The sequence below is a fragment of the Ruditapes philippinarum genome, unplaced genomic scaffold (assembly GCF_026571515.1).
Source record: "Ruditapes philippinarum isolate M1 unplaced genomic scaffold, ASM2657151v2 ctg392_1_1_1_1, whole genome shotgun sequence".
Lineage (NCBI taxonomy): Eukaryota > Metazoa > Mollusca > Bivalvia > Venerida > Veneridae > Ruditapes > Ruditapes philippinarum.
Genome location: NW_026856686.1, coordinates 170256 through 198210, shown reverse-complemented (window position 1 = coordinate 198210; position 27955 = coordinate 170256). Strand labels below are relative to the sequence as shown.

The window sequence follows — 27955 nt, the reverse complement described above, 5'->3', positions numbered from 1 at the left end:
GTATGAAAGAAACAAAAGTCCCTGGGGGAACCTTCGGTTTTAAGTAAAAGAAATGACACTTACTGTTTACACTGAGTCCATTCACACATGTACTCTGGCAGTGATGATGAAGCAGCAGCTGGTGATGTAGCAGATGAAGGTCGCGAGTCAGTCGATCCACTACCACCAGATTTGCTCCGACTACGCTTCTTCGCTTTCGACTTTTTACCACTATCACTAGATTTAGGACTGGCGAGAGATTTCTTGGAGTCTTTATGGCTAGTTTTTGACTGTGAGACAGCTATGGAATGTTTATCACTAACTACGGAACTCAAGTCTGAATTAGCTGTTGATGATGTGGTGCTATCACAACTCAATTCCCCGTCCCGCGCTGATTCCGGTGTCGGGATGTGCCGAGAACTACACACATTAATTTGATTACCTAACGAGTTTTTGGATGAAATAATGGCATTGTTCGTAAATGTAATGGGTATAGTATTATTGTTAATTTGAACAGTCATTATATTGCCGTACATGGTATTTGGTATGATTTGTTTAACTACTGCCGTCACACTGGTTGGTTCAGGTTCTGGCATTTCACAGTCACTTGGCTGAATATCATTTTCAAAAATACTACGTGCCAGAATGTCCCCATCAGACAATGTCTTATCATCTTTATTTGAAACACTTTCACACTTTTCAGTCTGATCATTGCTGTCTTCACTATTCTTATCTATATTACTATCTATCATGCTTTGTGCTAAAATATCCTCACTTTTATTTAATATCGTTTGTTCTAATGACTCATCTGTTTTCTCAACATTGTTTTCAGAGTCAATTTTGGTTTCCTCCTGTTTTATAGGAGATACAGGAGACACTTTATGATTTACCACTCCGTTCATTCTGATAATTTTATCAACAGATTTGGTATCAATATCTTCCTCAGTTATTCCATTGACTAGTTTTGTGGTTTCTCCCCCATTTACTAACCCAGGGGAAGGCACTGAAGGACACTCAGGAGAACTTATGTCACCATTCAGTAATGGTTTACTCACGCCATTGTCTATGCCATTTTGTAACACATGAGAATTGTTTTCTGATGATTTGTCTGTGATAGATGGACCATTATGATTTACTACATTAGTTTTTGAAATTGTTTGAGATTCTGACACAACACTATCTTCACTGTCTTCAACCGGCGGAATTTCATTGTCACCACCTGAACTTGTAGTTTTCACTGAGCTTGGATTTTCAGTCTGACACAGAATTACATTCACATTGCCTTCTAAACTATCTTCATCTGTAGAACTTACTTTAAATTCTACATCTTTTAAGAGATTCTCAACTGCCATTCTTGCTTCAAAGTCCTGTTCAAGCAAGCCATTCTCTGATACTATTGGAACATTAATTGGTGTTTCTGACCTGAACTTGGCAATCAATTCAGCATCAGAAACTAATGCCTCTTTCTCTACACTACTTTCTTTAAAATCCCCATTTAAAACACACTCTTCATTATCTGTTATTTGATCGTTTAACATTTGATCGTTTCCAACAATTGCTTCATTACTTTCATTAATATCCATTGATTCTTCAGTACACTCATTTGTAACAGTTTCAACCAGATCATTTTCATCTACTTCACCAGAATGCTCCATTTGTTCAAGCTGTTCAACAGCCATGGCAGCTTCGTCAGACTCATACACTTCAGTAGTGTTATTTACATTATCATACTGAACTCTCTCACTATTCACTTGGTATTTTTGCTCAAACATTAACTCATTTCCGTCATTTTCTATCATTACAGGCTCATCTTGGGACTCTGAACCATCGTCCATGATTGATCCTACTGCAGATTCTATTTCTGCAACAGCATCAGTTGAAGAGAGATCTAGTTTTGATTCAGATTCCAAATTACTGGTAGAATTGTTTGTATTTTCAACACTGGACGGTTTCAATGAATCAGTTTCACTTGGATTGTTTTCAACTTTTTGCACGTCACTGACAACATCTTCAAAAATACCAGTATTTAGAGATTGCTGACCATTTGACAGTGTGGAGTTATTTGTCTCTGTGTAATTAACATTTGACTGACTAGCACTAACAGAATACACCGCTCCCGTTGATGAATTCACTGATGATAGCGATAATGATGCAGTTGCGATATTTGATGGAGCTGATGATAATGATGATGATGACATTTGTAATGGAATTTGAGATGTCTGCAAATCAGCTGTCATCTGTGGTTGTACCACGACTTGCTGTGTTACAAACTGAGGATTCGGCATGGATTGAGACTGAATGAGTGGCTGCTGTGTCATAAATTGATGCTGTGAAACAAACACTGGTTGCTGTGAATTTACCACCATTTGTTGCTGGGAAACCATACCCTGTGACTGAGTAAGGATTTGCTGTTGAGGTGCAACCATCATAGGTGCTTGTTGAGCTACCATTTGTGTATTAAGACTAGAAGCTGGTATCTGACCTTGAACGTAAACATCACCAGGCTGAACCACGTAGGTTTGAACTTGGGATGTGGGCTGAGACTGAATGAAAGTTTGACCACCAGTCTGTATTGTACTGCTAGGTGCAGCATACTGAATGTACGTAGTTTGGGACTGTGGAAATCCTGTTTGGTATTGAATAGTCTGACCATCTCCTGCGCCACTTAAATCAACATTCATCATTCCCTGAACAGGTTGTTGAATTATAACATTACCCTGACGTATTTTCTTAGCTAATAATGTTTTCACCATAACTTTTGCTTCGGGATTTTGTGCGTCAACTGTCTGGTACACTACATCTTGAGTAGTGAACTGAACATTTTGTATAACTGGTTGCTGAACTACTGTTTGCTGATTAATATTACTAGGCGTTATTCTTGGTACAATATTCGGTAGATTGCCTGAAGCATTCTGTTCAGGTCGTGGTAATATTGGAGCATTTTTCTTGCTGCTTCCCTTACGCTTAACAACTACTGGCTTTGATTTAGAAGATGGGGGTGTATTCACAACAGTGCTGGTTACACAACTACTCTCTTGGCTTGAGACAAATCCTTGTGCAAGAATTCCACCTGTGTTGGCATATGTCGGCATAGTAATGGTATTGCTGGAGATATTCTGTACAGGTGCTGTTAACGGGTTCACTGGTCTCTGCACTGTCTGCTGCCCTGGAACACCTGGGTTAAAGAGTGGAGGTCGTGGCATAACAGGGGGTCTAACTGGCATTGACATTACTGGCCTAGGCAGAGGTGAAGCCAGCCGTTGAGCCAGGTTAGGTGAGCGTATAGCACTGCTGAGAGGTCTAACTGAGGGGATACTGGGAGGTATACTCACACTACAGGCAGGTTTTGTAACTGAAATCATAGCAAAGAAACACACTCTAGCACAACATCCAGGCAACAAAATAAAACAAAAAGAAAAACACTAACAAACTTCAATCAAAACAGCTCCTCAGCGCATACAATGAGATTCATTTTTATAATAGTTTACTTGTAAATGACATTAAAAATAACAGGAATTTTCTGTACTACTGATATTTTTTTACTGATTTTGGTATTTTAAATGGTTTACCTAACATTTATTTGTAAATAACTTGCAGGAAATCTTTGCAAAGTTTTTAGTAGGCAGTTTCAATTATCAGTGAAATAAAATATCCAAAGAAATTGAGTTAATAATTCTGATCATAGAATCAATCTTCACTTGTAATTGTTCTTCTCTCCTTTAAAGGAAGCTCATTGTACCAGCATTTATATAAAACTTACCTACAAACAATTAGCACAGCAATACAATAATTAAACAACTATAATAATTCAATTATCCCTCATGTAACTATCTACAGTCTCTTACTTTCTAAGCAAAACAACAGTCTTAATCATTTGAAACGGTTCAAACTGAAACTCATTCTGCTTGTTTTATTAAATCAAGACTTGGACAAGTATTAAAATAAAACCCCACTCATTCTAACTTATTCATAGCAACCACCAATTCTTCCAGGTGTTTGAGGCAAATTATTAGGCCAATGCAGTTACAAAGTCTAATAAGACTCTATTCTCTAGTCTGCCAAATTTTAGCATTTCATTATTTAAATATAGTTTTGTGTTGTTTTTTCTTCTTCAGATTGTAACACTTCTAATTGACGGTTCAAAATTCTGCAGGGAACTTGTCAACTACCCGATGACTACATCTTGAATTCACTTCTCTCACTTTTTTCATTTTCTGTTACTTTGAAGAGTAAATACTGCGCTTTAAAAAGTCCTTATCTTATTCAAGTTTAAGATATTTAGCATATTAACGGTCAAAGAAAATAAAATTACGATTTTAATTATAAATTTTGAGCATCATCTAAAATTTGACTGTATTGTAATAATCAACCACATTTAATATTAAGAACCTACTAATGTCAATTAAAATGCCTCTCTGTATACAACCAACTTCTAATGTAATCATTTATACCACAAAACAATAGTCCTTAAATTAAGTCCGTACAAATATGTTCAGAAAATGCCTAAATTCTCTTTTCTGTTTTCTTCCTTTGAATTTTTGCAGACCTTTTCTGTTACAGCCATTTAAAAAAAGATTAAAATTGAAATCAATTATTTCTTGAATATAATCATAAAGCTTAATTTATTTCCTTTGTTTTTTTAGTTCTTTTTTTTTTTTTTTTTTTTTAATTGTTTCGTCAGTCATGTAATTTAGAATCCCAAATACATGCAGAGGCTTTTCAATGTCATTATTCTGCAACAATATTTACCAGGAACATGCAATAAATAATTCATTAGTTTTCATTGATTGAAAAAAAATCCCATGAATTATTTACAGTGAAAAATCACACACAATGCATGCAAGAAAGACCTACAACAATAGAGCCAAGTTTGAATATATTCACAAAACTTTAGAAATCTAGATAAAAAAAATATTCAATGAATAAGTAATTTTCTTGGCAATCCTTTCTAAAACAGGATTTGTAAATGAATTAAATGAACTAAAATTCTGAATTCATATTTCTGCTCAAAGCAACTGATTCTAGCCATGCAACCAATGCAGACCAAGATCATCTGGCACATTTATGCTGTATGATTATGGTATGCACTGTTTGCCTTCAGTCAGTACATATTTTGAAATTTCCCCTAAAAATAATAAATGGTTTTGTCCAGAGTGAAAGATGGACATGTTCAATTAGGTAATTTGGTAAATTTGAGTAAAGTTAAAATGTACTGTGTATATTAAAATAGTAAAAAGCAACCATACACAAATTCATCGTCATTTAAACTTGACATTTTTCGTTTTTGTAACCGCAAAGTATAGATAATGAATATTTTATATCTAGAACATGTTTTGTGAATATATATTTAATATGTTTACCACAACAAAACCAACAGGAAAACCACCTCAGCATTTTACTATCATATATTTTAAGTCCATGGCAATTAATTGCATTAAGGCAATCATTCAAATGGACTATGAGTTATAAATAAATCAATACAAGATTATCTGGCAATTATAAATTCAAATACATTTTTGTAGTTAGCCTCAAAACAAACTAATCAATATAATAATGTTTTTGCACTAGAACATTATTTTCCCTTTAAATCTTAATTTTTAAACCACTAATAATATATCTTATTTTTTAAGTTCTTAAAATTTAATATTCTACGTTTAATGACAGTATTTTACCACAAAATTATACCATTTTACTGAAGAGAAAATGTATCTGAATGAGAAGTGCATACCTGGACAAGAGATAGAGAAAGGAAGTTGCTGGGCTCGTTTTCTGACACCCAAAACACACATCTCCCTGCTTCCACCCTCTTTGACTGCCATAGCACTGCTCGTCTTTGGGAATACCGTTCTAAAATAGACACATGTTAGTACAAAATCAACAGGAATCAGTCATAAATAGCAATATATATTGCTTGTGTAATACTTTGTTTTCAAAAATTCAGGAAATTCAACTGGCACCTTTAATATAATTTTGAATGAATAATGATTGTTTATTACACACATACATCTTTTTCTCACTATTTCCTGATATAACAATAACACATTTTTTTTTTTTTTTGGATTTGTCATTTGTTACTGCTTATGATATCCCATTTCAAAAATAGTAAATAGTATAGAGCCTGGACATATTGAACTTGTTATTTCTAATTCATATGATTTATGAATTGGTGGAAGGTCTGTGGTTTTTCTCAGGTGCCTTATCATACTTAAAAGAATGGACAAATGAGCGCCCAAGGTCTTACTCCACCATTTAAGCTTTATAGTCATTTTTTTTTACCAAAACAATGTTGGCATCACTTAAAACTTTACCAAAACATAATATTATAAATTAAGTTTTGACTTACTTGAGACACTTGAGGAAATCTTGGGAGGCCAGAGGTTGGTTAAGTTGGAATCTCTTACAGAAGCTGAGATACTCTTTGTACATGGATATGTGGGTTGTAACTGAGGAATCATGCACTTCATAGTTAGCTTTCATCCTGAATTGTATAATGTAACAATAGATTAAACATCATTTATTTAAACTCAATTGTGAAAAATAATTTATTGCATATTTAAACCACCTATGAGTCTTGCTTACTGGAACAAACCATTACAAGTGTCATATGAGAGAACAGTAGGGCTTGAACCCGTGATCCTTTGGTTGAAAGACAGACATCTTAACCACTAGGCCACTGCTCATTGTAACTTTGATCATCTAGTATAGAATATAACAAAAGAAATTTTATCAAAAGTTGTCGTTATATCAACAAAGACTACTGAATTCTTACACCATCATTTTCTTTCAAGAAAAAGAAAGACATCTTTCTTTTTAACATTTCTTAGTTTGGTCTATGTTAATTTATTTATTAAATGTATTTTCGGCCTACATCCACAGCGGCTCTGTAAACTAACTTACCTCTAGCATTTCAGATATATAAAAGACTACATGTATGTCTAAACATTTAAATATGACAAGTTTTCTCAGATTTATAAAGAATTGATTAGATTTTTAATTGATAATATAATCTAACAAATATTTACCAGTTACAAGCTGTAGTTTCCATAGGAGATAGAGCGGTAGGAGTATCTGGTATTGATTTATCTCCCTTATCATCAGACGAGTCACCTTCTAAAATGTCAAATTAACATTGATTATGAGCATCTGATCTGTTATAAAAATATTGTTATATACAAATTATAAAATTCATAAATGCGCATTTGATTCATAACTTACATACATGATATGGTAATTCTGCACTAAAGTACAAATTGCGAGCAATACTTTCACCATTGAAATGAGCAAGAAATACATCATATGATATGAATAGGTCAGTATTAACTAACAATCCTCGCCACAAGTCATATTTTGAATATATAAAACATGTCAATTACTATAACACAGTAAACAAAGTGTTAGGTCTACAATCTTTGTCCTATAGAAATTTTATAGCATAAAGAATTTACTTACTTTTCAGTGAACTTGCATGTATCATTGACCCCTGCTGCCCAGGAGGTTGACTTTGTGACGGTTGAGGCGTTCCTGTTCCAGGAGGCGGACCTACAGCCGCCGGTACACCCTCCGTGACTCCTCCCGTCAGATGTGGAGGCGGACAATATTCCACAACTTTGATACCAATCAAAGAGTTAGGACCATATGACTGGGCCTCTACTGTGATCAGTGACACTAGAGTATCTATAAATAGATAGTAAAATAGTCTGATTATGAAATTCTCTGACCTCATTAGTGCACAATTTATGTAAAATATAAAGAATTTAGAATAAAACATTTTTAGAAACTTGGAGTGAAAAACATCAATTTCAATAGCTAAAGGTGAATTTTTGAAAAGATCAAGTATATAGTGAAAACAAAAATAATTAAAGTTTGATTTTAAATCTTCTTTCTCTAAACATATCTGAGGAGATTATCAACTTTCTTTTTGCAAAACATCTAAGAAAAAAATCCACAAATTTATTCCTTTATAATTATCACTGAAAAAAGTTCTTCAATTCAACAAGGTTTAGGTTAATCAGGCAACAAAATGCAGACATAATTATGTTTTCTTTTATTCTTACCAATAAAATTACACAGATGTGACCTCATTTTATACAACATAACAGCCTAATTAACATATAAAAATATTATTTCTCTTACCAACAGTGTTTGAAACTTCAGCAATTTTACTATTTGTTTCCTCGCCAATCTCTGACAGTTGATACAGAGCTTCTAGACTGTAAACTATTAACTGTATATCTGATATGGTCAAATATTTGGCTATCTCCTCGTATATATTTGTGTCCAGGCGTTCTGAGATCACGTATTCATTCTCCTCTTGTTTACTCAACTTGCTAACCATCTCCAACCCTGAAAATAGATGTTAGAACATGATACCATATTTGTGTTCTAAATCAATACAAAGGATTGACTTTTTAATAAAATGTACATAATTGAAATCTTGTCTAGAAAAAGCTATGGACTTGTGATAGGCTCTTTAAGTCAATTATATTTCAATTAATTTATTAAAATGACTTGTATATCTAGTTGCTACCGTAACCAATATCAATTCGTAGTTATAGCTTGGGTAGGTAATGAGGATTTAAATTTAACTACCATAAACCTTCTTTTTAACCCCTTATTCTTACTTATTACGTAAATTCTTATGTAGGCCTATGATTTATTTTAAAAATATTTTACAAACAACAGGAAGACTTAAATTGTAATATCATTATTTCACTGAAAACAAAAAAGATATCCTCACATTCCAAGAACAGCAACAATAGTGAGAATTTAATACTCTTATTCAAAATGAAAACAAAATGGAAGACACATCACAGCACTGGCAGTTGTGTGGACACAACAATAACTTCAATAGTGTAAACATACCTGTAACTACAGCAAATTTATCTGAGGATGTGATACACTTCACTACAAGGGATAGAATAGCCTCAGATTTGAAAGAATCTGATGGATCCAGTATGAACTGTGCAGAAAGGTTGCCCAATGTATCTAATGCCAGCTGACGTAAAGACCCATATGTACAGTGTAAACATAGTAACAAGAACCTGTACGGAGAAATATACATAAAGACATGTGATGAATAAATATTAAATCATTTATAAACAATAACCCCTTACCCCACCAAAATAGAAATTAATTTAGCCTTTTCAATCAGTATAGAGCCAGGCAAGCCGGTGCATCCTTAAAGTTTGGTTTATACAGAATTTATTTTAGTTCGATTGTGTAGGAAGCTATAAGCTTATAGACACACTTTCGAATCCGTTCCTGGAACCAACCAGTACTGAGCAATGAGTGTAAAGTTTCTTGCTCAAGGAAACAAGGACTTGCCCCTGAAGTAAGACCAGGCTCTATACTGTTGGTAGCTCAATTTTCTAATTCTTGATATTATAATCCCTTAACTTTTGAAAAGACAGCAGGGATAGGCAAATCCATTATATAATTTAGATATCTGCATGTAACTGTTGAAAAATTACATATATATATATATAGTTTCTTAATACTTCAAGGAATAGTATAATATCTGGCATCAAACATAAAACTCTGACAAGATACTTATAACAACAACATTATATAGTTACATTTTTGTCAAAGTTATTCAAATGTCACAATATCCAAGCTCCATTATTACTTAATAAATCTGGTAACAAGACACACAAAAAAATATTCAATCAAGTTTATTTTAAAATAAGAATTATTGGTTTTGTAATTTTCATATGTTAAACTTTGTCATGGAAACCAAAACTTACCTGAAAACAAGATCGTTGGTTGCTAGAAACTTCATATTGTCTGCATCAAAAGACAGATTTCTTATGATGATAGCAATCTATAACAGATAGGAAAAAAAAAACGTCATTAAAATTAAACTCTTAACTGTCAGTCAGTTTAAATATATTAGGTGATTTACAGCAATATCTTAAAATGGCAATAAGTTAAGGTATGACCCACCTAATGCATTACCTCCACTTTGAAGAGTACTCAAATAGGCTAGAACTACTGTCAACTGCATTGAAACTGAGGGGCGCGGGTTCAAGCCCCGGAAGAGGCAATTTTTTTTTCTTTCTTTTTATTTCTTTGAACATTATTTGTGTCTCTCAGATCACTCTTGATAAGAAAAAAGTGTTTTATCTCAATTATAAAATTATTATTGGTATTTATTGGCTAAATTGTGTCAAATTTATTATCAAATATGGTACCTTGTATTTTCAAAGTCTAATAAAATAAAAACTAGACGGTAAAAGTATTTTATATTTGACAAGCGCAACAAATATACCTGTTTAAAAATTTGTGCAAACTTTGAAAACAGCCCCTGATTTGAGTAAATTTTAGGGATATTTTGAATAAGGCCCTCCAAGTAGAAAAATGAACAAACAACTTCTTAAAATGGGTGGGGTAGGGTAACATTTATATACATATTTCAAACATTTTGAGTAGAAACAATAATTTTGCTGTGTCATTTGTTAGCTGAATGCTATTATTTGTTTCTTAAAAAAATTCTATAGGAAAACATTAGTTCATAATGATTATATAATAGAATAATTAGAGTTTCCCATTTCTGAAAAAGAGCCCTTCTAATAGCCAAGTTTGTCTTTAGAAAAATCTCCATAACTCGTAAACCATACGGTAAACTTGTCATTAAACATTCTCTAACTGTCAGTCAGTTTAAAATATATTAGGTGATTTACAGCAATATCTTAAAATGGCAATAAGTTAAATGCCGAATATAATATTTATAATATATATGGCAATCTGTAATAGCAATTAATATAATCTTAAACATGCCAACAGATCTAAGAAATAGCTGTTCATCAATATTTGTTTCTATATACAGTATTCACAGATATTTGTAAAGAAAGTAAAATTTAATATTAATACACAAGATGACTAAACTAAAGTGTCAGCGTTCACAGAAGTAGCTATATCTCAAAATGATTTCTTTACATATAATAAGTTGAAACTTTGAAACACAAATCACACAAAATCATAACTGCAATGATTAGAAAAATATGAAATTTATTCGAGCCGTGTCACGACAAAACCAACATAGTGCGTTTGCGACCAGCATGGATCCAGGCAAGCTGGTCTGGATCCATACTGGTCGCAAACCCATTATGTTGGTTATGACATTATGACACGGCCCATTTCTGCATATCCTAGGAAAGTCACAGTATAAATCTTATGAATATTCATTTTCAAAATAATTCAATATTCTAACTGATCTGAAATGATCTGCAATAAACATTTTGCTTGCATTTTTGGTCAGGTCACTTCATAAAAGATTATTCATTTATCAGATACAAATAAGATTCAGTCTTAACTCTGTGGCTATGACACTCCGATAGCTTTCCAGTTTAAGTCAAAGTGTCTCATTATAAGTAATATAAATCCCTGACACAAACTAGTTACATACCTGTGTAATTCTAATGCCCTCTTTGTCTTCTACTCCCAAATTCCTACCAAGTTGTAGCACTTCCTTTCCAGTTAAATTTCCTACAAAATGATTATTTGCATTTATAAAATGTTGCTTAATTAGGACTGCTATGAGTAAATTAAAGAAGTAAATTTCAGACAAATTTTTATTTCTAAGTTAACTTTCTTGACTTAAATGTACAATTATGGTATTTTTTTTTTGTAATTTTGGTTGCAATCAACATATTTCTAAAGTTCTTAACATTTTAAAAGAACGAAATAAATAAAATGAAGCCTAGGTTAGGGATAAAAAGTTGCAAGCTATCTTTTCATAAATAGATTAACAGTTTTTTTTCTTCTTCAGTTTGGATATTTTAAGCCTAGGGAAAAAAATCATCTTATTTCCAAACAAATATTTGTAAAATTGGGTTACATTAAAATAACGTTTTATGTTTCCAGTGTTATTATAACATAAAGTTTAACACAGAAGAAAAGGTTAACAAAGAATTACACTAAGTGAGCTTATTTCAAAAATCATTAAATAGCTTTACATACACTGCTTAAGAGAAAACTAATTTTCACTTCCAGGCTTTCTAATAATTTCCCTTATGTCATGAATCAACTAATGTTATAACAGTGAATGATTTATCAAAGCTAAGGTTTCAACTTACTGGAATCTTTACGAGTAAATGAGATCAAATCCCTAGCTTCCACATCAGTGACTGTATCAAACCAAAACTGAAAAGAAATTATTAACTTCATCATTACAGTTAATCAAAATAAAACATAGGATAAAACTGTATAAAGCTTTATTAGGCTGTCTATGACCACTATAATATCTTGTTTGTATTTTGATAAAAATCATCACAAAGTACCTAAATTGAAATATTGCTTTCTAATAAAGCATTTGGCACATGATTAAAATGTAATAAAAACAGCAGTTAATTTATGTTGTTAGGAAATATTTCAATTTTTTACATTCATGATTTAGATGTATTTAATACTATATAGACAGTCAAATCTTTGCTACAACGCTATAAGAATATAGAATAATTTGCTATAACTTTACATCATTCAAGGCATTATACAGAGACCCAGTGTTTTTGCAAGACAAATTCATCAAAAGGCTTTGATAAATCCAAAACATAAGCAGCATTCTTTTTCAAATATTGCAAAGGAATTAGATGTTTGTTTTCACAGAATTAAACATTACTTTTATAAGCAGGAGATTAGCAAGTAAAAGGTTTGGAAATGTAGGCTTACCCTTATAAAATCTCTATCTGAATTTTTCCTCCATCCGTTCTCATATAACTTTTCCATAGCTAGGTCCCCTGAAAAAACCCAACAAAAACCATTTTGAAATAAGAGCTAAAAGAAGAATTTTGCATAATGTGAATTCAACAACAAAAGCTAAATTACATTATTGGTAAATACTACAGCACTATATACAGTAATATTTCAAGTGCAAGCTCCCTCAAATTTTATAAAATATTAAAGAGACACAGGACTGTCACTTAGTATCTAAAATTTTTACCTATAACAACTCAACAGAAAAATAATATAGAAAAAGAAGCCTACAAACCTTTATTAAATATTCCAATATGAGCCAGTAAAAGCTCTGTGAGTACAGCACATTTATCAAGACGTAGTGTATGTTTGCTCTCGTTAGATAATAATGTGCAAACATTGATAACAAAGTCAACTTCATTAGGCAGCCCTGACAGCAGTGCCTTCTCCAATTTGTCATAGTCGCTGTGTTTAGCATATTTTGTACATAATCCAAACCCAGCACGAAGATTTCCTGAAAATAAAATAATTTTTATGTTAGCATCATACATTTCAGTTCTTCAGGAAAATACGTAAAGTCATAATCTAATATCAGTGCTCATTTTTTACTTTCATCAAAACTTTTCTTTAATTTTGCTAACTTAACAAATAAAATAATATCAATTATCTGAAAGTTGTTATTATTTCATGAAAATTGAGTATCAACAACAATTCTTTTATATATTTCACTTACCAGCCACGTCATGCTGGGCATGGTTATATGTAAGAGGAACATTATATTGTGACCCACAATGCTTCTTTCTAATTGGACCTTCATCATCTCGTCTTGTGTCCACTGTTTTTGGATCCTCGCCAAGAAAATGTATTTGTTCATATATATTTAGATATCTGAAATTAATGAAGACAATAATTTATTCCTATTTGCATTCTTTTCCAACAAGAAAAATAATAAAGGAGGTCTGAGACAGCATTGAGAGATAAATGACCATTAGACTAAATGTCTGTAAATTTTGCCTAGCTGGAGGATTGAACCAGCATCTCCTGGGTTACAAATCAAATCCTCTCCTTATTGAGCTTAGCAGGTGAAAATATGCAAGAAACAGCAAAGGATGGTAAAGGAAACAGATCAAGGATTTTTGAAAGATTAACCTGTTGTGACTTTCTTCCTGTTCATAAAATGATTCCATCCTTAAAACTTTTTACTTCCACTGAGAAAGGAAAGGACTATTCGATACACAAAAACATTAATAACAATAACAATCAAGCAGTCAATAAATTGTGTTAATAACAGTTTTACAAGTAATATGAAACAAGCATTCTAAGTATTATCTGATGTATAAATAATATTGGCAAATATTCCATAATGTGCCCTTAGAGATATCACTTTCATTGTTCTTTCAGTTTGCGTTTTATCTAGTCGTAAAATAATCAAGTCTTGCCAATATATCTTTATAAAAAGATCTTCCTAATCTGAAGACCTTAAGCTTTTATCAGGAATGATCGTCAAAATAAGCCCATACAGCTTCTTAAGAATGCCTAAAGTTTTAATGAGGCAGAATTGATTTTCTCCTAGTTATGTTATACATTTCAATTATCTCTACAATGCCAGCTTATTGCAAATTCACTTTTCACGTACAGAGATCCTAGAACTTTCTAATAATTTCTTGTCTGAGTATTAATTTTAACGACTTATATCTAAAGCAGTTACTTCATGAATCTCACTCCTATATAACGATTCTATAAAAGCCATAAATTGTGTGATGAATAAATGTTTAAAGGAAATAATTAATGTTGATCATAGACTCAGCTTAACATAGCAGACTTGTAGGAACATTTTGTTCTGTTTACATACAATATTCATGTGTGATAAAGAACAGAGACATTTTATGTTAAAACTGCTTCAAAACCATAAAAATTCAACCAATATTGTTTTAATAAAAAATATTTCATAAGAATTGTTCATAAAACAGCATCCCAACAAGAAAACAGACGGAAGTTTATACTAGCATACTGAATGCCCTTACCTGATGGCATAGACCAATCACTCATTAGCACTGCTTGCTCTTAACCGGTACAACACTAAATTGAATTATCAATAACAGACTTGTCACTCTTGCAATCTGGACCAAGCCATTCATTGCTTTTAGAGAAAATTTCAAACGCAATTTTTGTACTGACTTAATAGCAACTAGTGCAGACTATGATTTGACAGCACGTCATGGACGACTGATCTTGGTCTGCACTGGTTGTATGGGTAGAATTTGTAGCTGCCAGCAGGCCAAGGGTTACAGAATTACATGTCTATATTGCAAAGTACTGAAAACAATGGCAGCTTTAACTAAATTGGCCCATATTCTTTGATTGGTTGGGTTGTTAAGTCACAACTCTATAAAGTTCTTATATGGTGGTGATTTTTTCAACTTTACTGCAGATGGAAAAGCGCAAGACTAGTATTGCCCCTCAAGGCATAAAGCCAGGATAAAACTAAATGGATAATGGGGAACTAGAACAGCCAATCTTCCTCGAGTCATTTAACTGACTTGAGTTTGCATATAAAAGTGTCAGGTTTAATAAACAAATTATATTCTTAATACCATTACCATAGCAAAAACATCATTGTAGGCAATTATCAAAAAAAAATGTTATTCATATTTCAAGCTGTTTATAACCTTGAAGAAAACGATAAATCACGATATGCAAACATTATTCATGATAATGTAAACATAATTTATAATTTAACATTAGACTATTAAGGACTTTTCTACGGCTAGTTTTGCATGACAAAGACATCAAAAGTTTGAACATTCCTCTTCAACTACAGTTTTATTACACTTTAGATTCCTTTTTTCAGAGGGTTCGTCAATAAAATTATAAACTTAGGTATAATTCAATACGTACTTGTAGGCAACATGTTTTCCATTATCACTGATGTCAGAGTAATTTACTTATAAAGCCTGTTGCACTTATTAAATTTGCAATATAATTGCTACAAAACATATTGCTTTAAATTGGCAGTTATAAAACTTTTTGCAAACTAGTATAATTATGTGAGATGAAAAAGGTACAAGAGGTTGTTTTAAATTTTCTTCCGTGTTTTAAACATTATACAAATATTAACTTATTTCAACCATTCTCAAGTCCGCTTTCTAGATCTCACCATTACTTGTGCCATATGAGAAAACATTATACTCAAACCATTCACCAATTACACATGAAAAACTAAGTCAAAGCTCCTCTTACATTGTCCATACCTGATATAAATAAATTTGAGGGCTTGGTCTACATTTAAACATGCTACAGGGAGTCCAAGCTCTTCTAACACATCTGTCCAATGTTCATTTTCTGTTACCTGAAAATAAAGAGCAAACATTTATATATTTTCTTTTCAAGTGTATTACAAATTTTCTTAACATTAAATGAACTAGTATTTAACTTACCTGATTGTAATAGAGTACATAATTATGTTATCAAATACCTATATAGATAGAGTTTTCTTACCACGAAATATATGCCTACATTAGTATAACTTTAACATTTAACCTCCTAAATATCCTAATCATCAGAAATGGACCTATCCATCTTTCAATCTAGACAAAACCATTTGTCATTTTAAGGAATTTTTCAAAGTACTGACTGAATAGCATACAGTGCAGTTGTTGCAAGGGTAGGATCAGTGAATGCCAACTGGCTAAGCCAAGGGTTAAACCATTCAGCTATTATGCTATAATTGTAAGAATTAAAAAACTTTAAAGGAATCAAATTTTCCAAAACAAATTAAAAACCATTGTTTACCTGGCACCTGCACATAAAAAAACTTAAAATAATCAGGTGATAGCTACACAAATAGCAATTTTGAAGCAATGCGAAAATCAACCATTTTTTTACAATTGAATAATGCATGCCAAATTCCTTCGAGTATTGTAAAATAACTTACAAGTATCAATATCATATTCACTTATGTTCAGTACCACAAAAAGGAATTTTAGTCCCTAAAAGTAACTTGTTCTGAATTCTAGTAAACCTTATCTCTAAAACAAGTTCAACGTGTTCATAATTTTTTTTAAAGCATACAATTATTTTTTTAAATCTTACAATATGCAATGATATAAACTAATGGTGCATTTTCTCATCTGAGTTTCATTTTAAATATCAAGAAACATTTTATCAGTGTTATGTGTGATGATTAATATACATCTGAATTCACTTTCCTATCAGATCCATCATAATGTTACAATATTCATGAAATTCATCATATTTACAGAAACAGTTGTAATAAATTTCATATAAAACCCTGATAAAAAGTGCCTATACTTTTCATAGAAAACATCCTTTTTTCCCCCTAATTTATTCGAACATATTCAAATAACTCAATTACATTTGCCAGCTGGGTTCGAAATGAAAAGATAAATGCAATTGCTATTGTTCACATTTGTGAGGTCAACCCGACAGTGACAACTCCGCAAATTTACCGTTTAAACATCCAATAACTATCTAGCCTTTGTCAGTATTGATTTATCAGCATATAAAATCCTCGTACTTGAATAATGTTTGCGACATATGGAGTGTGACTTGAAATGAAGAACAAGTATTTGCATGTAGAATTAAAATATTTCGAAACACAGTTTCTGAATTGAAATAAAAAAGACAGACAACTTAAGAAGTATGCGCAATTTAATGGAAAAAAAATCAAAATCAACCTTTTAGATCCTAAATTTAAGTCTTTATAGCTACAAAGTCAACTTTTTATATGCTAAATTGACTTAGTCTTTATAGCTGGATATGAATGAAATGTTATTCACCCAATGTCTACATGTACATGCTTATAATATTTTAAATAAATACTTTTTAACATCTTCCTACCAAGGTATGAAAACATTTATATAGCTTAACATTTAAAGCATACATGACCCTAACAAGTTTTTGTTTAACTTTAAAACAAATTATTTGAAATTTACATTTTCCCCATACCCTAAATAGACCATTAAACATAGATGTCATTAAATGCTCTTTGTAAAGCATTGAACTGTGTTAATCTCTTATATAGACACACTCCCCCCCCCCCCCCCCCAAAAAAAAATATATTTCACAATTTATCTCCTCCCAAAATATGGTTATCGTGCAACAAATCATCTTGAACAAGATATGTTTGTAAAACATGTATGCCCCCTATCAGCAGCCAATTATTCATGTGATAAGGTAATTATGCATGACTTCTGACCCAGTGATCAAACAATTGATAAGGGTTATCAAGTATCTACTGGTCATGACCTTGACCTTTGACCCCTTGACCCAAAACTCAATAGGGGTCATCTGCTGGTCAAGACAAATCATCATACAAAGTTTGAAGTTCCTAGGCCTAAGCGTTTTTACTTAATTGATCAGAAACCGTTTTTACTTACAAGGTCAATGTGACCTTGACCTTTGACCCCTTGACCCCAAAATCAATAGGGTTATTTGCTGGTCATGACTAATCACCATGCCAAGTTTGAAGTTCCTAGGCCTAAGGGTTCTTTTATTATTGATCCGAAACCGTTTTAACATACAAGGTCAATGTGACCTTGACCTTTGACCCCAAAATCAATAGGGGTCATCTGCTGATCATGACCAATCACTATGCCAAGTTTGAAGTTCCTAGGCCCAGTGTTCTTTAGTTATTGATCAGAAACCGTTTTTACTTACAAGGTCAATGGGACCTTGACCTTTGACCCCTTGATCCCAAAATCGAAAGGGTAATCTGCTGGTCATGAAAAATCACCATACCAAGTTTGAAGTTCCTAGGCCTAAGCGTTCTTAAGTTATTGATCAGAAACCATTTTTACTTACAAGGTCGATGTGACCTTGACCTTTGACCCTTGACCCAAAACTCAATAGGGGTCATCTGCTGGTCACCACCAATCATCATACAAAGTTTGAAGTTTCCTAGGCCTAAGTGTTTTTAGTTAATTGATCAGAAACCGTTTTTACCTACAAGGTCAATGTTACATGACCTTTGACCCCTTGACCCTAAAAAACAATAGGTCATCTGCTGGTCATGACCAATCACCATACCAAGTTTTGAAGTTCCTAGGCCTAAGGGTTCTTAAGTTATTGATCGGAAAGCATTTTTACCTACAAGGTCAATGTGACCTTTCCCTTTGACCCCTTAACCCAAAATCAGTAGGGTCATCTGCTGGTCATGACCAATCACCATACCAAGTTTGAAGTTCCTAGGCCTAAGGGTTCTTTTAGTTATTGATCGGAAACTGCTTTTACCTAAGAGGTCAATGTGACCTTGACCTTTGACCCCTTGACCCCAAAATCAATAGGGGTCATCTACTGATCATGACCAATCACCATACAAGTTCGAAAGTTCCTAGGCCTAAGGGTTCTTTAGTTATTGATCCGAAACTGTTTTTACCTAAGAGGTCAATGTGACCTTGACCTTTGCCCCTTGACCCCAAAATCAATAGGGGTCATCTACTGATCATGACCAATCACCATATCAAGTTTGTAGTCCCTAGGCCTAAGGGTTCTTTCGTTATTGATCGGAAACCGTTTTTACCTACAAGGTCAATGTGACCTTGACCTTTTAACCCCTTAACTCCAAAATCAATAGGGTCATCTACTGATCATGACCAATCACCATATCAAGTTTGAAGTCCCTAGGCCTAAGGGTTCTTTCGTTATTGATCGGAAACCATTTTTACCTACAAGGTCAATGTGACCTTGACCTTTGACCCCTTAATCCCAAAATCAATAGGGGTCATCTGCTGGTCATAACCAATCACCATACAAGTTTGAAGTTCCTAGGCCTAAGGGTTCTTTTGTTATTGATCGGAAACGGTTTTTACCAAGAGGTCAATGTGACCTTGACCTTTGACCCTTGACCCCAAAATCGTTAGGGGTCATCTACTGATCATGACCAATCACCATACCAAGTTTAAAGTTCCTAGGCCTTAGGGTTCTTTACTTATTGATCGGAAACCGTTTTTGCTTACAAGGTCAATGTGACCTTGACATTTGACCCCTTGACCCCAAAATCAATAGGGTCATCTACTGATCATGACAAAATCACCATACCAAGTTTGAAGTTCCTAGGCCTTAAGGGTTCTTTAGTTATTGATCGGAAACCGTTTTTGCTTACAAGGTCAATGTGACCTTGACCTTTGACCCCTTGACCCCAAAATCAATAGGGGTCATCTACTGATCATGACAAATCACCATACCAAGTTTGAAGTTCCTAGGCCTTAAGGTTCTTTAGTTATTGATCGGAAACCGTTTTTGCTTACAAGGTCAATGTGACCTTGACCTTTGACCCCTTGACCCCCAAAATCAATAGGGGTCATCTACTGATCATGACCAATCACCATACCAAGTTTGAAGTTCCTAGGCCTTAAGGTTCTTTAGTTATTGATCGGAAACTGTTTTTGCTTACAAGGTCAATGTGACCTTGACCTTTGACCCCTTGACCCAAAATCAATAGGGGTCATCTACTGATCATGACAATCACCATACCAAGTTTGAAGTTCCTAGGCCTTAAGGTTCTTTAGTTAATGATCGGAAACCGTTTTTGCTTACAAGGTCAATGTGACCTTGACCTTTGACCCCTTGACCCCAAAATCAATAGGGGTCATCTACTTGTCATGACCAATCACTATACCAAGTTTGAAGTTCCTAGGCCTAAGGGTTCTTTAGTTATCACTCGGAAACCATTTGGTCTACGGACCGACGGACCGACAAGTGCAAAGCAATATACCCCCTTTTTTTCAAAAGGGGGCATAATTACTGACTCATGAAGAAATATATTTTATTTGCATGATATATTAATGATTAAATACTTCATTTGCATTTATAATGATTTATAATTTCAAGGATCTCAATCTCTTTTAAAGAACAGATAAATATGAAATAATCTTGTTTTTTCATATTTGTCAGGCCCCATCCATAATAATATGACTGTATAGCCCCATCCTATATACAAGTGTATTGCAAAAACTCAATTCTGGAAAGGCTATAATCATAATTATCAAAATGACATAAAAACATTTTTCTTGAAAGCTCACTGAAGAAAAAGAAAAACATCCATAAATTATCAGTCTTGCTAACTCTTTTTAGACTATTCATAAACTTTGTAATAATATACCTGTGTTTAAATATATCTTCTCATAGTGGTTGTATTGGTGTATTGGAAGGTTAAGAAACTTGATATTTTGCTCACAATAGCAGATGTAATGAAAAAAAATTGACAAGTTCTTTGCTTTATACTAAAATCTCCACTTCAATCTAGACAGGGAGATCATATAACAATCTACATGTCAAAATAAAAATCCATACCATATAAAGCATATTTGGTAGGCAACTCCATTATAGCAAGGCGTTGGTTATGTTGGGATTTGGGAACCAAAGCCCTGAGTTCCGAATTGGAAAGATAACAATTCTGCAACCAGAGACTCACATATTTTTATCTACATTATGCAAGTATATCAGCCATGAGCAATAATCATGTTTTTATACCTAGAACTCTTGAAAGTTTTTTAGTTAGTTTTTCATTAGTTTCACTTTGGATTTTTCCTTGCCTGAGGACTGAGAAACAATGAAAGGTATAACTCATCTGCAAAGAAATAGCCAATAAAAACAACGATTACACTCATTAGTGCAGTGCACACTAATATGAAACTTTTCCCCTCTAACTTTCCAATTAATCTATCAAGAACGTTTAATATTTAACCCCCCCCCCCATCCAAGTTTTTTCTTTCTCAGGAACATTCCTCTTTGTAATGTAAATGAAATTCAGGGCTGTCAGAAAATATTACTTAAATAAACTCTTTAAATAAACGAGAATGCTTTAGCAACTAAAATCAATAAGAAAACCAGTAAATGAAAATGTCAGGTCTCATCAAAAATAGACTGTAGGGATAGTAAATTGATATTAAGTAGATAAGAAAACAGAAGAAAGATACACCATAATTAAATGTACATGTACACATTCCCTTTTCCAGAACATAAGGCTACATATTTTAAGTTATTGTTTCAAAAACAACATGTTCTGCTCCTCAATTTGCACGTAGTAAAATTATACATGATTTTTAATAGGCAGCCGTGTAAAAATCTATATATGGTTTTTAATATGCAGCTGAGTAAAAATCTTCATATGATCTTTAATAAGCAGCCGATACTTTTTAAATGCCAATTTTATGACAGTTACAGTCTCTATAAAGCAGGGTCCAATTGATGATCATCTTTGCTGATGAAAAATCAGTAGCTACATCTTAATGTTATAAAACTGTAAACTGCATTCATCAAATCATGTAACGCTAGAATAAAGGATTACTATTTAATAAATCAAGTGTTGTTTCAGTGTAAGAAAATTCTATTATTTTCCCTCAGAGCTTGCTCATCGTATCTTTTCAATGGCTCACTCTAGCTTGATTATTGTATTGTACAAAGAATAAGTTCCAGTAATGAATACTTACTCTATCTTTATCTTATGTTGTGAAGAAATTACTAAGAAAGTACAAACAAAATAAGTGTACAAAATAAGTGTACATGCACATTAAAAACAGCATTTTTATATGCCTTTTGCAATCCCTATGAAACAGGTCTTTGTTGTTCTAACTGCTTCCAAAATTAACAAAATCTGCAAAATCCAACTACGTTTAACCAGCCAGTTGAACACAAATCATGTTTTGAAAATATCCACAAAACTTTAAAACATATGATATCTAAAATTCCTAAGCATTAAAATTTAGAGAAGATTCTGAGAAATTAATGTAGCCAGAAATATGAGCATATAGAATGTAAATACAAACCTACCTGAGAAGCCAAAACAGTTAATGGAAAAACTTGCAAAAGTTAATAGCATGAAAATAACTCTACAGAAAAGCCAATATTCTCCTACTTCTTGCCTCGGCCAAGTTAAGACATGGTATGCACACTTATCATTGTATACACCACCATACAATCTGGATTTTCCACTACTACTATTTATAGCAATACTATATGCTCTACTGATAAGACTACAAGTCAATAATCAATGCATGCTATATACACCAGTCTATTTAAAGCAACAGGGATTTTCACTGTGACCTAAATACTCAGCAGTAAGACATGCATGTGTACTACTACAGTCACATGTAAATGAACTTGTAGTATAAAACATAGGAATAAGCTACAGTTAAATTTTCCATGTTGTTCTTCTTGTGTTTTTGAATGGATGGGGGTATGCAGCACAAACACCCATAGATGTTTCAAAGCCGAAAATGGAAACATTAATGTAACTTAAAGTAATGGACCCTGATACTGCTTGTACTTGAGTCAAATTTTATTTAATAAACATTGGAAAACAAAAAAATTGTTTATATGTATGTGTAAGTTTATGTTGTGCTATTGTCGTATTTTGAAACTAAATGACTTTTATCAATTTATTCTAGAGTTATTAAACTAATACATTTGACATTAATCATTCACAACACTTCTTAAAGTTCTTATTTAAATCAAAATATGAAATTCATTTGAGCCGCATCACGACAAAACCAACATAGTGCGTTTGCGACCAGCATGGATCCAGACCAGCGCAGTCTGATCAGGATCCATGCTGTTCGCTATCAGTTTCTCTACTTGAGTTGGTAAGCGAACAGCATGGATCCTGATCAGACTGCGCAGGCTGGTCTGGATCCATGCTGGTCGCAAATGCACTATGTTGGTTTTGTTGTGATGCGGCTCATTTAGTTATGGACAAGCAAGTGATAAGTTTGGAATATCATGGCACCTCAGTAATGACCTGAAGTAAACAAAAAGAAACAGCAAACTTGCCTTGGTCAGTGGAATATAAAGTATTTTTAATAGGCTGTAGAAGTGTGAATATTCTAAATATCTTAAACATACCGGTACTTCAATTACACTGTCTCAATTTGGACAAGGCCGTATGAACATAATTTTTGGAAATATTTCCAGACAGAATAATGAACAGTGTGCACAGACCATAATCAGACAGTCAGGTCTGTGCTTCAGCTTGTTGCATGAGAAGAATCTACTACCACCAACAGGCCAAGAGAAAACCATGCATATCAACCTATAATATTCTCCCAACTTTGCCTAATTGAGTTGACATAAAAATTTTTGATTTGCAATTGTTCACTACCAGTCAAAGTGATTCAAATATCAAAATACTAAAACCAAGCAGCACACAGTATCACAATGCATAGCTTGCAATGAATGATACATGTTACATTGTACAAGCTGAATTAATTAAGCTCATAATCATACAAAGATCGAAAGTAACAGGTGCTTGAACTCACAATTACTCAGACACTGTTCAAATTCAAAGATTTAAGACTCAAAATAAATGCTACCAGTGATACTGTCTACCTGCTGCGAGTGGAAATAATAGTATAGTTTGCAGAAGGATGACTGGCCAAAACCTTGTCGCAAAGACTTTTCACTTTAAAGGGTGATAGCATTCTAATCATTATCATGAGATAATCTTTGACTAATATATTATCAATTACAATATTATTAAAATAATCCTAATATCAATCTTTTAAAACAACATAACAGCACTATTTCTTATAATATACTATTAATCATCTGATCAAACATTAATCCATATAATTATATCCACTATAAATGCAGAATTAAATTAATAGACCCATACACATGTAACAAGAGGTGTGTTTTTGACAAAAGTTCAGTTTTCCATTTTTTTATGTTATTCCTAATGTACTGTCCACTAAATAATGTACAATTTTATTAAGTAGATAAAAACTTTAAAATTGTTAACACACTAAACAGACATTTTCTTGTACATATATAATAAAGATATGACTGCAACAGAAAATATAACCAAATGATTAAAATAATATACAAGCATATTTGTAATTTGTGATTTTGTTGATAAGATCTTTTTCCTTAAAAAGTAGCAAATGAAACTTGGTGCAGGTGCAGACAGACATAGTCACAACAGTTCAAGTAACATCTGTTTAAGAATAAGAAGCTTGATTAAAGTTGACAGTGTGTATATAAAATAATGCATGTATATTCATAATGATTATAAATGAGCCGCGTCATGACAAAACCAACATAATGGGTTTGCGAACAGCATGGATCCAGACCAGCCTGCGCATCTGCGCAGTCTGATCAGGATCCATGCTGTTCGCTATCAGTTTCTCTACCTGTAATAGGGTTTGTAAGCGACCAGCATGGATCCTGATCAGACTGCGCGGATGCGCAGACTGGTTCTGGATCCATGCTGGTCGCAAACCCATTATGTTGGTTTTGTCATGACGCGGCTCAAATAAAAAATTTCAAATGCCCATCTTACATCACTGTTCTGTCTACAGGTGTTGATAGTCAGTTTGGTATTGAAATTTTTGAATTCAATTCTTTTTTAGTCTAGTCCCTATATCAAATACAAGAAACTTAATATGCATATATTGAAGAAAAGGTCAAAGTCTTAGAAGTTGTATACCTTTGAAATCATATAATGGTTGAACACGGATATAAACTTTTCTTTTATTCAACTTACTTTAAATGGACAACTTGCCTTGGACAATGAAAGTAAAAAATTTAATATTTTGTAGCCATTTTAAATGACCCAGCATTTGTAAAATGAATACATTTATATTTAGAATACTGACATGGACATAACAAATATCAATGGGCATTGATGAAACAGATAATAAACAATAAATTGGTAGTAATAAAACAACATAATGAAAAACAAGAACTTGGATGATAAATGATATATAGACTACAAATTACATGCTAGGAATGAATTATTTTTATTGTCATGGCTTTAGGTTTAACATATCCTGAAACATAAATTAAAAGTGGGAAGTATGGATGAAAAAATCTGTGTACTGCGCTTGTAAAATATATATGTTAATTAGCACAAATTTTAAGAATTATGTCATTGATCTGCTAATGAAGTAAAAACTACTACCTTATAAAATCAGAATATACTTCTTTGAAAAGATTGTGTTTGCCAAAATCTTACTTCCTATACAATCAAGACTAGCTTTACTCTTAAATAAGCAAAAGATACTTTTCTGAGATTCTGCAACAGAATTTATATAATTTCCTCAATACCTCCAACAGCAAAACTGATGCGACAGCTTTTGAAAAACTCAATAGATCTAATTCAAATTATTACCGAAAATCTATCAATGAATTACTTAGATTTTCTTTTTTTAGTTTTCCACAAACCAACACAGTTTAGCCTTTAGGTCATACGGCGCCAAAACAGGAAAGATGATTTTGGCTAACATCAGGTATTACATACTTCAAAGCAACACCAGGGGTCAAAACCATTTCACATGTTGCAGCTAAGAGATGCAAAAACTCCAGTTATTCAAACCCATTTAGTCACCTCTTACAATAATGCAGGGATAAAAAGTGGCTGCAATTCTGATGCCTCAATCATTAAAGGCAACCCCTCAGTCTCAAGGGGCAGACAAGATTTGGTCAGTGTTTGGTCAAGTCATCCCTGTATCAATTCCACACAGATCAACCAAAGCTTCTATTAGAATGAAAGCTTATAATGTGTTTTTCCTATGTTAGTGTATAACTGTCACTGACTTATATATAAATAATAGTGATCTTCAAAAGCTTGAAATATTTCAAATTTTTAATTATACATATTTTCTTTACAAACTCTCATTTTGTTAAACTCTGTAGTCTTGCTTATGTTAAAATGAATCTGGCCAACCCAATGCAAACTTTAAACATGGCAGTAATGACATGTCGTCAAGTTTGAGTTATGACCAAGGCTCCGACCAGACACCTGGTGCGATTCTGCCAAATTTAATAACAACTACTTCTTACACACTCTTTTCTTTTGTATGAGAATTATTTAGAAATAAGTTTGATTGCATGACATTTTTCAGCTTCAATTTATATGCTTTCAAGACACAGAAGTCATTGTTTTGTCATCCTTTATGATACATGTCCAGTTTCATCAAATTAAAATTCTTTCAGTTGTGAAATCATGTACATTTTTTGTAATTGGGTGAAAACAAATCACAGGGACAAATTTGACATCAAAAAATGAGAATCTGTTAGTCAGACCTGTCTAAATAAGATTAAAACATTAATAGGTGAAATATACAAAGATTATAGTTAAAGGGATGTAGTGATTCATTAAATAAATTCATGTTCTTTTAACACACCATATCATTGTTTATCATTTTGATTTCATTAATCGAAGAAAGTATCACATCAATATAAGCTATTAAAAACATACACTGTTCATAAATTATGAAGAAACCTGAGATTAAATGATGCATAAATGCTGAACTAGATTTCAACATATTTGAAATGTCAAGGTCACATATATCTAATTAAATATAAACAAATGTGATTGAATAATGTATCTTCTAATACAAACTGTAAAAAAACAAATATATAAAGGAGGTACAAACCTTCTTCCAGCCTCCTAGTCTTGTCACAGTTTGATACAGTAAATAAAGGTCAACCTCTTTATTCCCACATCTGGGCAGCAACTGAAAACTTGTCCTGAAAAGAAGACAAAGCCCAACAATTCAAATTGCCTAAACAAGACATGTACAATGTTTATCAGTAGGTAAAATGAAAGTAGATAAAGGCTATAGTGTGCTACAAAGAGTAAACTTACCCCCGATTGTAATGAAAATTTCTGAGGCCATCAATGAACTCTCGTTTTTCCTGTTCATAACGGCGAAGGTCTTTGTTTGGATTTTTAGCCATTTCTGTTCACTAAACGGATTCTTACGCTGTTTTCTAGTAGTAAACGCTGCTTCAGGTGATCCGTAAACCGGTGACAACAAACGCGATAGTCAAAACATCCCACCTTGTTGGTCACGCAGGGGAAATCCACGATAACTTGAAAGGAAAATTCTATCGCTCAGTCGACTGCCGCACAGCCGAGTAGTACACACAGCGGTAGAGTACAAATCCAAACACAAGTAATCAATACACAATATAGGTCCTCGCGGTAAAACAAGGAATTATTTTCCTATACAGATATCTGGTAGTTCTGCACTACAGTTACATATTTGACCGTTCGCGAATAAAAATCGACGAAAATTTCTCAACAAAAAGCATAATGAACATGCCAAAAATCAATTATTCTTCAGAGGGATATGGCGTATTGCTCATTATCCCGTCAAAATATTCAAGATGTCGGCGCTCATGCGCGGAACAAAGAAAAAACGCATTTAAAATTAACAGTTTTCTGACTTGTTTCTTAGATTAAGACTTCATAACTGCCCTTTCTTAGTTTAAAGCAACATTCTCCATTCCTTTTCTAGCAGCAGCAAGCCGATTTCTTGCG

At 33.0% G+C, this 27955-nt stretch overlaps 1 protein-coding gene across 2 annotated transcripts in view; it reads right to left on the bottom strand.

The window, feature by feature from the left end:
- LOC132747343 (AT-rich interactive domain-containing protein 2-like) overlaps nt 1-27955 on the bottom strand; it is a 35911-nt gene extending 7956 nt beyond the window's left edge. The window contains exons 1-16 of one of the 2 annotated variants that reach the window (XM_060736691.1): nt 27278-27955; nt 27066-27159; nt 15921-16018; nt 13403-13557; nt 12965-13183; nt 12646-12713; nt 12054-12120; nt 11384-11463; nt 9723-9799; nt 8842-9020; nt 8113-8322; nt 7429-7653; nt 7002-7089; nt 6323-6457; nt 5708-5826; nt 64-3154 (exon numbers count right to left, since the gene is read on the bottom strand). In XM_060736691.1, the coding sequence (XP_060592674.1) occupies nt 64-3154; nt 5708-5826; nt 6323-6457; nt 7002-7089; nt 7429-7653; nt 8113-8322; nt 8842-9020; nt 9723-9799; nt 11384-11463; nt 12054-12120; nt 12646-12713; nt 12965-13183; nt 13403-13557; nt 15921-16018; nt 27066-27159; nt 27278-27369 (4997 nt within the window). In that variant the 5' untranslated portion in view covers nt 27370-27955. Of the gene's footprint in view, nt 1-63; nt 3332-5707; nt 5827-6322; nt 6458-7001; nt 7090-7428; nt 7654-8112; nt 8323-8841; nt 9021-9722; nt 9800-11383; nt 11464-12053; nt 12121-12645; nt 12714-12964; nt 13184-13402; nt 13558-15920; nt 16019-27065; nt 27160-27277 lie in introns of both variants that reach the window. The other variant, XM_060736690.1, reaches the window with a different exon arrangement.